The 16,312-nt window shown below is 53.1% G+C and overlaps 1 protein-coding gene and 1 pseudogene across 1 annotated transcript; one reads left to right on the top strand and one right to left on the bottom strand.

The window, feature by feature from the left end:
• Window positions 1-555, bottom strand: LOC106148629 (translation initiation factor IF-2-like; the record flags this gene model as incomplete). Its single annotated transcript, XM_013514931.1, is given in 2 exon segments — window positions 1-219; window positions 552-555. Coding segments are annotated over 2 exon segments (223 nt in total), but the record flags the coding sequence as incomplete, so codon positions are not given.
• A 4,512-nt stretch (window positions 556-5,067) lies between these two features.
• Window positions 5,068-5,469, top strand: LOC102011829 (annotated as a pseudogene).
• The last annotated feature ends 10,843 nt before the right edge of the window (window positions 5,470-16,312 follow it).

Below are 16,312 nucleotides of genomic sequence, written 5' to 3'. Positions count from 1 at the left end.
TCGGCGTCCCCGCCCCGGCACCCCGCTGCGGGCGCTGTGTCACCCCAGGGTCCTGCTCGGCCCGGTGGGATGAGGCTGGGTGCCGTCGCTCACGCGCACGCGGGGGCCGTGACGCGCCGTCTCCCACCCCCGCAGTCGGGCTGGGGATCACAGGCCGCGACCGCGCGTGGAGATGGGCGGGGACCTCCCGCAGGTCCCGGCCTCTCCCGACGCGGAGCCCTTAGCCTGGGAAGACCTGCAGAGGATGGGAGCCCGGCGCGCCGAACCCCAGGCGCCGCGCGGGGCAGGCGAAGTAGCTCCTTTGCCTTCCTCTCCCTTCAAGCAGGACCGCAAGGTATCGTGCCAAGGTTACAACGCAGACAATGGAACTAAAACTTTACATTAAAAGAATGCTTCAGTACATAAAACCATTTCGTACGCATTTCCTTGTCATAGGAATCTCATCTGCTTATATTTGAGCTGCTTTTTAGAAAAAAAAAATGTTACCGTTAGGTTTCCCCTCTCCCCTTTGTGATCTGAGTATTTTTAAACATGTTGCTTTTGATTAGTACGCATCCGTTGTACATATTACTGGCGTTCAATGTGATACTTAAACGCACGCATAACTGTAGCCACCCCTTGCAGCATCTGTCAATCACCCTTTGGTGTTCGGGTGCACACTTGCCTTTAGCTTCCAGGTGTGAAAGCTAACAAGTTGCTCTTCTCTCTCTGCATCTGGTTTATTTCACTGAACACAGGGTCTAGTTCCCTCTATTTTGCTGCAAGTTATACACATGTATAGGTATACGTGCATATACACACATATATGTAAGACAGGGCCTCATTATGTTGCTGCGGTGGATTGACACCTGGGGGTCAACTTGTAACCCCCAGCTGAACCGAACCAGCGTGGTGCTGCGTGTGGAGGCCCACCGAGGGTTGTTGCCAGCAGCATAAGAGGCAGACCTGGAGAGGAAAAGGTGAGGCTGTTGGGAGCTGGTAGAAGCTGTAAGGAGCTGTTGGTTGTCTTGGAGGAGCTCGTCATGCTGGCTTTCCTGATGAACTCAGCTGTTATCATCCGACTTACTCCGGACCTTGTTGTCGTTGACAATGGTTTTGGTTCACTTTGGGGGAACCCTAGTCCTCACTCTGAGTGTCACTTCCTGGCTCTGGAGGGGAAGGTGGTGCACTGTTCAGTCTCCTGGAGAAGCTTATTATGTTGGCTTTCCTGGTGGGAACTCAACTTTCCTCAACACTGGAGGAGCTCAGGACCTCACTGAGGATGGCTGTGGTACCTTTCCGGGGAGCTCTGATCCTTATTTTGCACATCACTTCCTGGCTCCAGTGCCGATCCCTCAGCCTGCTGGCACAGCTCCTTCATCCTGCTGGCACAGACTTCCTAGCTTCCACCACTGACCTTTGGGCCTTCCCAGTGCAGATCCATGAAGCAGGCCTACATGAGACATTGTTGTGGGCTCTGGGCCTCCAGCTGGACTTGTGGGCGGCTCTGTAATGGACTCTAAGTCTTCAGCTGGACTCATGCAGGACATCGGCATGGGATCCAGGTCCTCAGCTGGATTCTTTTTTCGTTAGTGTGTGGACAGATTTCCTGCATTCTCTTTGTATATGACTCTTTAGGTGACTTATAAATAATCTTATAAAATATATATCCTGTATTGTATTATTCCCCTTACAGAAACCGCAAACTACTACAGCTGCCCAAGTTGATCTCTGGCTCCTGGGCTCAAAACTTTTTTTTTTTTTTTTTGTCTTTTTGAGACAGGGTCTCACTGCGCAGTCCAGGTTGACCTTCAGCTCACTTTGTAGCCCAGGCTGGTCTTGAACTCGCAAGGATCCTCCTGCCTCAGCCTCCCAAGTGCTGGGATGACAGGTGTGCGCCACCACACCTGGCTTAAAACTCTTTAGACAAACAGTTCACTTGTCTGTTTACTGGAATCACAGCCCATAGCTGATTCCCAGTCACATGTATGGAAGGAGACAAGAACCAGATGTGCCCAGTGGTGCTCCTCATTTGGGGAGCTCCGCTGCAGGCTCTCTCAAGCTCGTTACTTCCAAGCAGCTTGATGGTTAGGGCTTCTTGAGGGCTGCTCTGATCTGTCCCATGTTCGTGTGCTGGGCTGAAGGCGAGTTCACCCACAGTTCATCGCTGAGAATGACTCGCTCAGTCTTTCTCTTTCTCTCTTTCTCAGTGATCAGAGGCCATTCTTCCGTTGGGTGTTGTGGCTGAGCAACTAGATGGCAAAACCAAATACCCACAAAACTAACTGACAAAGTGTAGAGTTACCCTCAGACATCCCAAAATAGAAGGTGGGGCAAACCACAGGCAGCCCCAAGGCCTGAGGGAGACCAGTGCAAGGTAGGCAGGAGCAGGAGCAGCAAGGCTTTGGACAGAGATGGAGGCCCACGCAGCCTGGGTCCCAGGAGAGCAGGGTTAGGGTGGACAGTGGGGCAGGGGGGCCCTGAGCAAGCAGGAGGGGCTCCGGGAGACCAGAAGACTGGAGCCCCTCAGGAGGTAGATCGGCCCTTGCAGAACGGAGACAAGAGAAGAGCAGGAGCATGCGGCTCAGAGCGGGAGAGGGACGTTTCATAAGGAAATCCTATACCCCTGCACAGGGAGGAGACAACAGGCGGATTCACAAGTAGAAACCTATTCCCCAGGAGGGTGTTCGGGGCACAGCCATTGCAGGGATCAGGTCCTGAGGGTCCCTGGCACTACCCATGGAGGACACAGCCAGGACATCCCCTGGCATCCAGAAATCAGGCCCTCTCTAGCCCCTGACCGCTGGCATCTCAAGCTTGGACATCCAGCCTCCACAATGGGAAAAAACAAGTCATGTGGTTTTTAAGCCCCTGTGGAAGGAGGTTTCCTATGCACAGCAGTCCCAACAGACCAAGACTCAAAGTAAAGTTGCAGAAACTCTCCTGCACTCTGCCTCCTCCTAGGTGTTCAGAACTGATAGTCATAAGAATCGGCATTAGGCATTGGGGCACGCTCCTGTCGTCCCAACACTCTGGGAAGCTGAGGCAGGAGGATCACAAGGTCAAGCCTGGTCTGAGCAATTTAGCAAGCCCCTGTCTCAAAATTTAAAATTTCATTTTCTTTTTCACTACATAATCAAATTTTTAAAAGGCTAAGGATGTAGCTCAGTGTGAAGGCCCAGTATACAAGAAAGAAAAAAAGAGCATTAGCAAAGAAATGAGGCATTGGGCCAAATATTGGGCCAGAATTGGGCAGGCAATGAGGCAAAGTTACCAGAAATTGAAAGAGAATGAGAAGTAGAATAACATTTCTATAGACAATGAAAGTGTGCTACAAAGAGACCCGAGCACCAGATCAAAACCACAGCCTTTTTCCTGTTTTGGTGTCATCAGGAAATGACCCCTGAAGCAGGCGCAGTAGGCAGCACACGCTTACACTGAGGCAGCCGCACACCGGCGACCTGTTCCTTCAGAACATGCCCCAGCACCCAGAGATTGGTCGCCAGGTGGTGGAGTGAGCACGTTTAGCATGCAGAGAAGAACTGGAGGCCAGTGTGGCCTTCAGATCTGGCAAAAGTCAGCTTCCAGTGTAAAGGGCATAGATAACACCAGCATGCAAGGGGTCAAAGATTTTAGTTCCAAAAAATAAAAAACAAATACAGACATTCCTCCTTTAACAACCAAGTTCTGATCCTGTAATTAGGTTGCTAAATGAATTGGGTGCTAAATGGGGAATTGTCTATGGTATGTACATTACAATTTCACAACCAAGAAACCGTCAAAAGAAACTCTGACCTGATGACTTTGCTTTTATTTGCACAACTCTTACACACAGTGCTGTGATGTATAACAGAATATAAAACTACAGTACTGTACAGTACAATCAGTGGAAACTACAGCTCTGTATAAACACGGTGTGCAGTGCAAAAAAGACACCGAGACCCTATGAACAGGATGTACAGAACTGTACAAAGAAAAAAATAGTTGTTAAGAAGGTCGGAATATCTATAAATAAAAACCTCTTAGTAAGGTTGGAGAAAAAAAAGAACTTAGCTCTCACAATCTCTCAAATTGTCCAAAGAGAAGCTTCAGACAGTCATGACTAAGGAGGGACGTTGCCTGAGACAGACCTGACACCAAAGTTAAAGGAGGGGAGGTTCATTTGGCTCACCTTTGTGGCGGTGTCAGTCCATAATCGGCCAGCTCCAAGGCAGGGTGGCACATGGCAGAGGGGCAGGCAAAGGAACCAGGGGCCACCACAGCTCTTTCTGTCCCTTATATTTCATCCCGGCTGCTCAGGGCAGGCGGCACTCACACCCTTAATCTCAGTGCCCTTGAGCCTAGCTTTGCACCGTGAATCCATGCCAGAGTCAGACACTCCAGATGCAGCCACCTCTGACAAAGCCCAGCCATGAGTGTGAGGTTCTGGGGGGATCTAGACACAGCCGTAACAGGTGCTAATGCAGAGACTGACGGAAGGGGCTGGGGGCTCAGTGGTGAGCACTTGGCCGTCACAGAAGGCCTTGGGCCCCTTCACCAGCGCCACAAAAAATAACATAAAATAAAAGACAGCAGATCACTCTGCAGTGAGTGTGGTGGCATCCAGTGGCCTGAGCTGTTGTCCCCACACCGAGTCCCGTGGGAGGACGCACAGTAGTTAGCGTGGGGCGTCCTGACCCCGCCTATGCCCGCGTCCTGCCGTGGAGCAGAGGAGATGCAGCAGGGATCACTGCCCCCCTGCCAACTCACGGGGGTGCTCTGTGCCTGGCTCCCCAGCACCACTGCAGGGAGGCACCTTGAGATCAGCCGGCGAGGCGGCTTGGACGCCAGAAGTTAGGAGAAGGGATCCCAGTGTGCCGGCCAGAATAGGCCGCTCTAGCAGACTTTGGAGCCGGAGGCACCTGGGACACAGAAGCAAGTGAAAAGTTCGCCCTCCCGTGGGAACGGCTGGTCGTGGCTGGAAGGACTCAAGACTGCGGAACAAACTGACTAAAGGACCTCATCCATCGTGCTCTCTCCGGTTCCGGTTCCGGCCCCGGTGGCTTTTGCTGCTGGTGGTCAGACACCGCGGTTGTTGAGCTGTAATCGTGGAAAACGCTGCGCAATCTGCTGGCTCTCCGACCTCTTGCTCAGAGGACGATCAGCACTGCTTCACACACACATTTTGAAAATGAAGTTCCACAGAAACAAAAGCTCTTTCAGGAGGACAGTGGAATTCCAGTGCATCTACAGGGCGGGGTAGCTGATGCCCCCTTGTATAGAGCCACTGTGATTCTTACAGCGGGCGGAACTGCGTATGCCGTATATCAGTTGGTTATGGCATCATTTCCCAAGAAGCCGGAATGACTTCAGTCAAACCAGCAGTCACGGGGCTCAGCTCATCAGCTCTCTGGACCAGTAATATGATAAATAACCGAGCTCTTTGGGGATCAATATTTACTGACTTGTACTAACTGCCACCAATAAAGCAGTCTTTACCATTAAAAAAAAGGACCTCATGCACCTCGCATTTCCTGCGCCTTCCCCCAGCTCACCTGCTCCCCACAGAATCCCAGACCCCTGTTTCTTTTTAATCCCAGGATTTGTCACCCTTCGTTAAAATAGCAGAGAAGACCCTGGCCAGGACTACTTCTCTGCCTGCTCCCGCCCCCGGAAAGCCTCGGAGGCCTGTGTGCCCCGGGGGACGCCCGCTCTCCCAGTCATCACGGTCTCCGGCCTCAGCCTCAGCACCACAGCGCCGCAGCAGAGAGCCCCTTCCTCCTCTCCAGCTCCGTGTGCTGCCACCAGGGTCTTCAGCCCGTCAGGACGGCCCAGTGTGTGACTGAGCGCGTGCGTGAGGGTAGGGGTTGGCACCAACCCCCCAAATACTAGCCGCACATCTCCACAGTGCCGTCAGTGTCAGAGGTGACACAGGTGTCCTTCAGGCTCATCCTGGTCACGGAGGGCTGGAACCCTTATCAATGACATCTGTGCCTATAGATCCAGAAACTCAGGAGCCTCCCCAAGGCCACACAGCCAGCCACACTCGGGCCATACTTGGTCCCTAAGCGCTGCTGGGCTTGGCCAGCTGTCTGTTCCTAGGACGTGTCACCCCTGCAGTCCCACAGGACAGATTCAGGCACCCCTAGGGTCTTTGGGTTTCCTCTCTGCCACTCTTGCCTGTTCACGGAAACCTCCCTGTTATGTCATACCAGGGGGCTTCCCGGGGGGACCCAGGGCCGCTGGCCCACCCAGTCTATTGGGCTGCACTTGATCTGCATGGTGGGTCATGGTAGTCTTTAGAAATCTCAGTGATCAGCCTTGGCCTTGGACGTCTTCCCAGCAGCAGGGAGGACTGCGGTGTGAGGGCAACGCTGTGAGAAAGACCAGAGTGGAGCACCAAGCAGAGGCTCTGGGGACATCAGGACGGCCTGGGACAGTCGTTGCAGCAGACTTTCCCACGCTTCACTCCGCATGGATAAGCCGGACACCTCGCCCTCCTGCCCAGTGCAAGCGCCCCAAGAGCATCGGTCACAGCACAGCCACTGCACCCCACGCACAACGTCCCCAAACACCCCAATCCATCCTTCAAGCAAAGGTTAGGAGGTGAGGTCACAGCGCACAAAACGGTGTCCAAGCCTCTGTGAGTAAAGCTCACGAGCGCCGCATCCCGAGGGCGGAGTGGGCCTGGGCACGGCAGGAGGAAGGGACCCAGGCCCAGGGGGAGGGGGCGAGCAGGCCAGAGAGCAGCCAGGAAGAGGGCGCAGGGCCACCTTCGAAACGCAAGCCTCAGTCAGTGCCGGGCTTCCCGACTCTCCGAGGGAGGAGCGCCCACAGTCCCAGCCGGGAAGGTGAGCTAAGCAGTGGCAGCTGTCCCTCGGGTAGAGCTAGGGTGCTGGAAGGGCTGGCAGCACAACCCTGCACACGGCCCTTCGGCTCACCACCTGTTCCAGGGAGTGCGCGGCCTTGCTGAGAACTCATGTGAGAGTCTCAATAAATGCTTTGTGTGATCAGAAAGGGGGAAGAGAGACAGACAGATGCACAGAGACAGACAGGAAGGTGAAGTGGGGAAGGAAGGAAGGAACGGAGGGAGAGAGGAAGGAAGGGAAGGAGGGAAGGAGGAAGAGTGAGGGGTGGTGCACGCCTGCAATCCCAGCACTCAGGAAACTGAGGGAGGAGGGTCGCCAAGAGTTTGAGGCCAGCCTGGGCTACATAGTGAGATCTTGTCAGGACAGAAGGAAAGGAAGAAAGGAAGAAAAAGAAAGGAAGGAAGGAAGGAAGGAAGGAAGGAAGGAAGGAAGGGAGGAAGGAAGGAAGAGGAAAAAAAGAGAAAAAGAGAGAAGGAAGGAAGGAAGAAAGGAAGGAAGGAAGGGAGGGAGGGAGGAAGGAAGGGTGGAAGAAAGGGAAGAGAAAAAGGCGGAAAGCAAGAAGGAAGAGATGATGTCCATCGGTCCGTTTTGTGGGGGAGGCACACGCACTCCCTCACACACCGCTGTGGTCCCCCTTAGATATGGGCCGCCTTCTGCCGTCCCCGTCATCCTCGCCTCCTTAGCTCCCTCGGGTGACTGCAGAACTGACCAACTGAACTCTGCAGGTTTGCTTTGAATTGCAGGGTCGAGGGCACTCTGCTGTCCTGGGAACGCAGGCACCCTGACCCAGGTGGGTGGGGCCTCCTGAGTCACAGCCAGGTTAGCAGCGTCCCCAGCAGGTGCCCTCCACCTTCTGTGTGACAGGCACCCAGCTGTGTGACCAGCGTGGCCTCTGGTGACAGTTGCAACTGCAGACCCTGGAGACAGGTGCTGGGCTGGCATGGGGCCAGCAAGGCTCCAGGATGGCAAGCGGGGTGGGACAGTATGTCTAGAAACTAAGTGGACTTCCGTCTCTCCTGGTTCACCCACGTGCCTCTGGTCACCTCCCTTTCCCACTCTGGGCCTACATCTCACTCTACATCTCACTATGTAGCCCAGGCTGGCCTCAACCCTCTCTAAGGGTTCTCCGGACAAAGCTCCAGGTTTAGTCCCAAAGGACAGCAAAGTGTCCTGAAGTAGGTGTCTGGAAGCATTTCGGTTATCTGGCGGGTTAATACGAATGAACGGCCCCCACGGAGGAAGTGCTGAGCCTTGCCTGGCCAGTTCTGAAGGAGGTGGTGGGGAGGGGCGTCGATTAGGAGGATGCAGCGCGGCCCTGCCTCTGCTGCTTTGTCAGCTGCACAGAAATGCGGCAGGGGATGTGGTGTACGAGCCATGGAATCCTCTGCGGAACCCGGGACAGGAAGTAGGGTGTTATTAAGGCTTCCTACACACCCACCTTCCCAAGAAGAATCTAGAATGCTCTGGTGCTGAGGTGATTCCTGGGGTCCTGCAGCATCTCCACAGCCTCCCAGCCACCCCCACGATGTGGAGTCCCGCAGACTGCACCTTCTGTCCATCTACACTGGACTTCACTTTAAAAACCCAATCTAACATCACCCCAGCACTCGGGAGGCTGAGGCAGAAGGATCACCAGCTTGGTGCCAGCCTGGGCTACACAGCTACTTCAAAGGCAGCCTGGGCTACCCTGTAGTGAGAACCATCGTCCTTTTCCAAATGTTTGGGGCCATGGTGTTTCCAATTCTGGGTGTCTTTGACTTTGGAATCCTTGCACACCCTGCACATCTAGCGGGTGGAGCGCTTGTGCTCCTGTCCCCGGCTCCACAGTGAGCGTGTGCTCTCTAGTGCCCTTGCCTTTGACCTCCACTGGCACTGGAACCGGACCTGGGGTTTTCCCACTTCTGGATCATCCCAGTGTTTAAAAAGCCTCAGGCTTTGGATCATTTCTGATTTCGGATTTTCAGACCAGGGATGCTCAACACGTAATACACGTTAACTGCAGACATCTAAACACATGGGTGTTGGGCCTGGTGTGAGGCCGGCACGTACTTCAAACAGAGCTGGTGTCCAGAATATGCGAAGGATTCCTGTGAATCAAAGAAAAAGTAGACACACGGGCAAGAGGCTTGGATGGACACCTCGCAGAGGGGACCCTGGCGTGGACAACCTCACTTTCCTGGTGACCGGCGTCACGTGGAAATGGCAGTGAAGGGGCTGCGGTGTGCACACACACAGTGGGCCGCTGGTCCCGTGAGGACAAGGGAACCTGGTCGTTGGCAGCAACGTGGGCGGAGGACGTCACGCTAGGTGAAATGAGCCAGAGACAGGGAGACGGGGACCACACGTTCTCTGTCCCAGTCCAAAAGCGGAACAGTGCACTCTAGGGACAGGCAGGGCGGGGGGGTTGGATATGGTCAGGGCCTGCTATGTGTGCATCTGCAAATAGTACACTGTCAGCCTGTGTTAATTAAAATGTGAAGCACAGCGAGGGCCCGGCGCATTCACTAACTCATAGAGCACTGCCTTGCACGCTCAGGGCCCTGGGCTTAAAACAACAGCACGAGTGTGGCAGCTTTGGAGTGTGCCACACTACTGTAGTGCAACTGTGCTCTTTTACATAGAGCTGGTCACTCTGCGTGTTCTGCACCCTCCCGGGAGCTGTGTAGGATTTAGGACCCCTTCCGGGTGCACACAGGGCCCATGGGGCTTCAGAAACAAACTGGTGGGTGAGTAGCAGAGCCCATCCTGTGTTGGGACAGACAGACAGACAACAGACAGGCCGCTCTTCATCCCCACGTGTTTTCCTGCCGCTGGCCTTGTCAGCCTCCAGGTGCACTGCAGGCACACACACCAGGCCCCTTCTGGTCCTCCTGTGACCAACATGCAGGGTTGATGGAGAACCATCCGCAGCCCCTGGCTGTCTGCGGCAGGCACCCTCACCACTCGAGCTCGTACGTGCTCGATGCGCACAGCACCCCCGGTACATCCCACGCTTGGATGGGTCCCCAGGCAAGACCGGAACCTGGCAGAATTGGAACTCAGAGGCTGGCAGGACCTGTGTCACCAAAGGAACTGGGACGAAAGCAACTGAGCCTGGAGGGGCTGTGCCCCCTTTCCCTGCCATGCCTGAGCACTGATGCCGGAGCCCCCCAGGTTCGAAGACACAGACCAAAGTGTAGCCCGACAAGTGCACAGCATTAGCTGCCATCACTGCACTGCCAGGCAGCTCTGCCCGAAACCCCGAAGCTGTAGGCCGTTGGGAGATGCCTTGCTGTGGGGGTCCCAGCAGTGACCCCTCAAACTCTGCCTCCTAACGAGGATGCTGGTTTCCAAGAGCCAGTGGCTGATGAGAAAAGGGCACCTGCCTGGTGCTAAGGTCTCAGCAGGCACACGCTGTGTGGGAGAAAGGCTGGACACTGTGACCTGACCGGGCGGAGAGGTCACATTGTGACGCTCCTCAGAGTGCCGGGAAGCATGCAAGGATCAGGGAGGCGAGACCAGCAAGGCAGAGAATGGAGCGGTGCTTCCTCAACAAGAGCATTCTCTTAGCATGGAGCTACAACGACATGTGATTGCAAACCGTGATGTCTTGTTCCCTTCTGCGCTGCTCTAACAAACTGCCCAGGTCTGGGTGCTTTATACCATAAAGCGATTTACTCAGCTCCCATGACCCTGACGTAGCATCTGACATGCCTCAGGTAGATTCCTGTGAGACAGGTCATGTGACAACGAAGGACATGAGGGCCACTTGTTTATTACTTACAGATGAGGTCTTGCTAAGTTGTCCAGGCTGGTCTTGAACTCAAGCTCCTCATGCCTCAGCCCCCCATGTAGCTGGGATTATAGGGGCATGAGCAGCCCGTCGCTAGGTAACCAACCCTGTCCTGGAACCTAACCCCCTCCCTTGAGATGGGCATCAGCCTCTCCCCAGGGCATCGGTCCCCACGATCCCACCACTGCTCCAAGCTCCTACCTCCTTCAGTCCCACTCCATTGGGACCACACCTCCAGTACAGGAACCTGTGGCAGCCCAACCATAGCATGTGGCATTTCCTAATGTTATCTAAATCAGGCCAATGCTGTAATCCCAGCACTCAGGAGGCTGAGGCAGGAGGATCACCAAAGACTTGAGGCAGCCTGGAATACATAGTTGAAGACCAGCCTGAGCATGACCTTGTCTCAAAAAATAAATAAACTTTAATAAAATAATAAACTAAAATAAAAATAAAGTGGCCTAGGTCAGTGTCTCCTCCCCAGCACCCCGGGCTATGTCTAATCACAGCAGCTGCTTCTATCACTTAGAGGAAGAAAATAAAACTCAGCCTGACGTAACTACTTGCTTGTGGTAAAACCCTCAGGACATTTCAAGACTGCAAGAAGACAGCTCCCACGGGCCCTGTGATGACAAGGTAAACTCCAGGCTTTCACAAGTAAATGGATACAACTAGAGACCATGCTTATAAGTGAAATAAATCCGACCCGCGTGTGTAAACACCGTTTTGTCTCCCTAGTGTAAGAAACTGAAAGAGTGAATAAAATCTGAAGGGTACAATAGATACTGTGAAGGGGAAAGAAACAGCTCAAAAAGAAAGAACAACTGGGATAGAGAAAAGAAAGAAGGAAGGAAAGGAAATATATATATATATATATATACACACACAAGATAGCTAAGATAATTATACTACTAAATTCTACTGGATTATTGAAAGGAACAGTTAATGTCTAATTGTTTGATCACTTTTGCATGCCTATACTGATAATCTGAGCAACTACTTTGAAGATAACAATATGCAATGTAATAACCACTGTTAATTTCCTATCATCTTATTTTGAAATTATGTATTGTTTTTATTGGGGTTTTTTTATTCTTTTTAAAAGAAAAAAGAAAAAAAGAAAAGAATCAGCCGGGCGTGGTGGCACACACCTGCAATCCCACCACTCGGGAGGCCAAGGCAGAAGGACTTCCATGAGTTCCAGGCCAGCCTGGGCTATGCAGCAAGGCCTTGTCTCAAAAACTCACTTTCAGCCATGAGCTCATGGAGGATGAGCCCAGGGATGAGCAGCACCCCGTGACCGTCCCTGTCTGGGAGCCCCTGGGCACAGGCGCCGGGAACGTTTTGTTGCAGACCATCTCAGGCATGTCACCAGTGAACTCAGTGGCTTCCGCCGGCTGGAGAGCTTGGAAAGCAGCCATCCTACGTGCCGAGTTCTCTTGAATGTGCCTCTGCCTTTTATTGTCCTGTGCGACTTAAGGCTAACAGACCTCTGTGGCTGGACTCCGTGCCCACAGGAACGGCCTGCTGGACACGCTGCCATCCACCCTGAGCCTGAGTGGGGCTGACCAGCTGTCGCCGAGGTCCCTGCACAGTGGCTTCCTCCACAGCTGTTCTGCCTGGTGCAGCGGGGTCTGCCTGGTGTGCAGCAGGGCTGGGATCACTCGGGCAGGAGGTGCTGCTGTGTCTGGGCTGCAGATCCCTCCTGAATGGGGAGGGGGCACTCGCCACACTCCAGCCCAGGGTTAGGGTTAGGCCACCCCTGTAATGGCCCGGGTCAGGTCTGGAAGATGCCACAGAGAGCCGTGGCCTGCAGCTGGCTCTTGAGCAGAGCTGAAGTAGAACAGGATCATGGGGTCCTGTGTTCCTGACAGCGGGCACCTGGGGTGCTGTGGAGCATTCAGCAGCTTCCCTGGCCTCTCCCCACTGTGGCTAGGAGCACCCCAAGTGCTGACCACCAAGACCCTGTCCAGACATTGCCGGGGGACCCCAGTGGGGCGAGTTGCCTTGCTTGGGAACAAGGGAGAGAGAGCATTGCGGGATCCCAAGGGTCCACTTACATCCCGGGCTTTGGCCCAGCATGTGCTGGGCACGGGCGTCACCTGTGCCACCGTGCAGCCCCCAGGGCACGCCGTGTGCCCTGTGCACCTCAGGCCCCAGGACGCTGCAGCTCAGTCCAGCTGAGGTGCCTACCTGCACCCAGGCCAGGGCGGAGCACAGGCAGGAACTGGTATCGTCCCTGGCCAGGAGCTGCTGGGGCAGGAAGGTCGGCCCTAGGGAGACCGTGGCCTGGAGCAAACCAGGAGTTCCAAGGAGAAGTGCCTTTGGCAAGAAACACAGAGGAGGACTTGGGGGAAACCGCTACTGCATCCTCAGTGTGCGGCTTTGGGAAGGACACAGCGGCACTGGCGGGGTGACTGGGAGGGGCCCCAGAGCACAGACAGCAGGGAGACACTGTCTGAGGCAAACAGGGTGGAGGGACAGCGGGGAGAGGGAGACGCAAGGGGACGGATGGGCATGGCCATGAGGAGGGGGCCCAGCCAAGGGAGAACGCAGGCGAGGAGCAGAGGAGAAAGGAAACCCAACTAGACTGACACCTTCCTAGCGTCAGCCAACGGACGGGACTGGGGGCCGGGACTGAGGGGGGCGCTGCAGGGTGGGGGCCAGGTGGGAAGGAAAGGGCTGGAGCAGAATGAGCACAGGCTCGTGCATGGCACGGAGCTGAGGAAAGGGGAGAAGAGACCGCCTTCAGCAAGCACCTGTCCTGTCAGGGCCCTGTGCGAGGTGCCGCCGCACCCTCAGCCCTCATGTACTGGTCTGGGACCAAGATGCCACCGAGAGGGCAGGCCGTTCACCAAGTGAGCCTGAGTGTTGGGATGCTCAGCGGCCCGGGGCCACGTCACCGCTGTGACCTTGCCGCAGAGGACAGCGGGCAGCTCACAGGGAGTCTCTGGAGCTGCAGGACTCAGGCATTCCCGCTTTGTTATCAGCCAGAGGCAGCTCTGGGCCAGAGAGAGCCTGCAGCTGGGGATGGAGGGGGCTGTCGTGGTCGGCAGGTCCCAGCCCCGCTGCTGTCTCCACGTCCCTGCGGAAGCTCACAGAGTCCCTTCGCCCGGACAGGGTTCAGATACAGCTCTGGAAACTCTCGCCCTGCCCTGATCTCGACACTGGATGCCTAACCTGCACTCTGTGTGACCCACCATTTCATCCAAAACCATTTGGTTGAGGACAAATTGATCCAGAGCAATACTTTGCTTTAAGCAAGAAATCCATCCTGAACGGAAGCATCCCTACTATTTTTTTCTTAATTCTCACTTGCATTCTTTTTTAATAATTTAAAGCAAATTAGCCTTACTCAACTAGTTTGGCAGTGTCTAATCTCATTTCACAAAGGAGCTAAAAATCACCATTTCCAAACCTGATGTGATATGGCGGTGCACGCGTGTAATCCCAGCCCTTGGGAGGCTGAGGCAGCAGGATCAGTGAAGTTCTAGGCCAGCCTGTGCTACATAATGAGTTCAAGGCCAGCCTGGACTCCACAGCTGAAACCCCATCTCAAAACAAACGAAACAAAACAAAAAACTAATAGTTGATTAAGTTTTAATTCAACTTAATTCATATTTTTTAGCAAACTTTAACAATTACTCTTTAAACTGATTTTTATTATAATTTTATTACTTAGAAATTTTGTATATGTTCTCAAATATATGAAATTGCTTTTATATATTTAATAATTTCCTTTTAAGGAGCCCAATCACCTCACTCAAACTAAGTATTCCCACATTTTGAAATAATTATAAACATAAATCCAATGCATAAATATGGTGACTCTTCAGGTCACTTAACTGTTTTAACATATGATTTAATTGAAATGCTTTAGTAAAACTTCAACTTAAAATTGTAAATTTAGATCATTAATTCAATTATATATTTTAGCTTAAATTACAGAGCTAATCTATAAGAAACCCTAATATACCAGATCCTACCACTGTACACAGGTAATTCCTTAACATGGAGACGGTGGTGATATGAATTTAATCCTTTTAGTATTTCTCTCCTCAATTCTACTTTCCTAGGGCTGAGAGAGGCTTGCCCAAGGGAGGGAGCGGGGCCTGGCGTGCTCTCTCTCCCTCCCTCTCTTTCTTTCTTTCTCTAAGATCCAGTGTTTGGCATTTTGTTTGTTTTGATTGTTTTTTCTTTCCTGTGGTGCCAGGGATGGAACCCAGGGCCTGGCGTTTGGAGGATGAGTGGTCTACCCCTGACCTGCAGCCTGAGAAGGGAAAGTTTCTGCCCCACCTGGACCTGTGAACTACATAGAATTCTACCTTATCTTCCTCTCCTCCTACTCCCACTGATATGACAGTGACTGCTTTGACACATCACGGTGGGACCAGGACAGCAATGGAACCCTGTGTCTCTGCATAGCACCTGCCAAGCCCGTTCTAATGACATCTGTCAATGTGCTGACCACTGTCGCATCACCTGACCTCTCCCACACCCTGAATTTGTCCCTTCCAGCCCCACTGCTGCACCATCAGGTCACCCCTGGGCTTGTGTTCAGTGTGCAGGACCATGATGGAACCCAGGATAAATGGAACCGGAAATTTTGCTTTCCCTTCTGAAGAAGTAAATGTATTTGGAACCGGCAATCTTGCTTTCCTTTCTGAAGAAGTAAATATATTTTAAAAATGAACAAATTACATGCTTGGGGACAAAGCCACACAGAAATATGAAATTTGCTTATGTTGTTTTCTTCCTTAAATTGTGTAATGGTCTAGATCTAAAATGTCCCCCAAAAGTCTCCTGTGTTCAGAGGCAGGGCTTTGGAAGGTGACTGCATCGTGGGGTGCTATGGTCATCAGTGGACGGATTCACTGGTGAGTTCATAGCTATATGGGCTGTTGAGGAGGCCTAGTCAGAAGAGGGGCTACTGGGCTGTAATCCGGAAGGTGGATTCTTGTCCCTGGCCCCTCCCTTCTCTCTGCTTCCTGGCTGCCCTTGGGGGAGCAGCCTGCCTCCACCACGCCCCTCCGCCATGTAGTTTCTGCCCCAGAGCAGTGGACCATGGACTGAACCCCTGAAACCGTGAGCCACAAAAAACTGTCCTTATGTTGCAGGTGCTGCGAATTTTGACCCAGTGACAAGAAGGTGACCCATACCACTGGGATCCTCTCCTGGCAGAAGAAGCTCCAATATTGGTGCTGATCATAATTTCTTTTTGAGACACAAGTAGAATGTGTATGGCTCATTGGAACCTTGTAATCACCTCTGAGGTGAAAAGCATGCAGCTTAGCAGCTGTGACTCCCCCAGAAGCAGGAATTCCTAATGAAGCCTGTCTGCAGTTGTCTCCTACCAGCAAGGATGCCTGAAAGGCGTGTGGTGCACACACTCTCCTGCTTGCTCTCCCTCTTTCCTTCCTTCCTGTACATGTACACACACATACACAGACCGCTGCTGGGGACTGAACCTAGGGGTGCTGTGCCACTGAGCTACATCTCCAACCCTTTTTTAGTTTGTAGTTTTAGAAGTTTTCACTAAATCATTACCCAGGTTGGGCTTGAACTTGCCACCTTTCTGCCTAAGCCTCCCAAAGTGCTGGAACTATAGGTGTGTACACCATGCCCAGCTACTAGAAAGCATTTTAAGCTAGGTGTATAGCCGAGAGAGAGAGAGACAGAGAGAGAGAGACAGAGAGAGAGAGAGAGAGAGAGA

The sequence above is a fragment of the Chinchilla lanigera genome, unplaced genomic scaffold (genome assembly GCF_000276665.1).
Source record: "Chinchilla lanigera isolate Chin_1 unplaced genomic scaffold, ChiLan1.0 scaffold00001, whole genome shotgun sequence".
NCBI lineage: Eukaryota > Metazoa > Chordata > Mammalia > Rodentia > Chinchillidae > Chinchilla > Chinchilla lanigera.
This window is presented reverse-complemented; position numbering and strand designations above follow the sequence as displayed.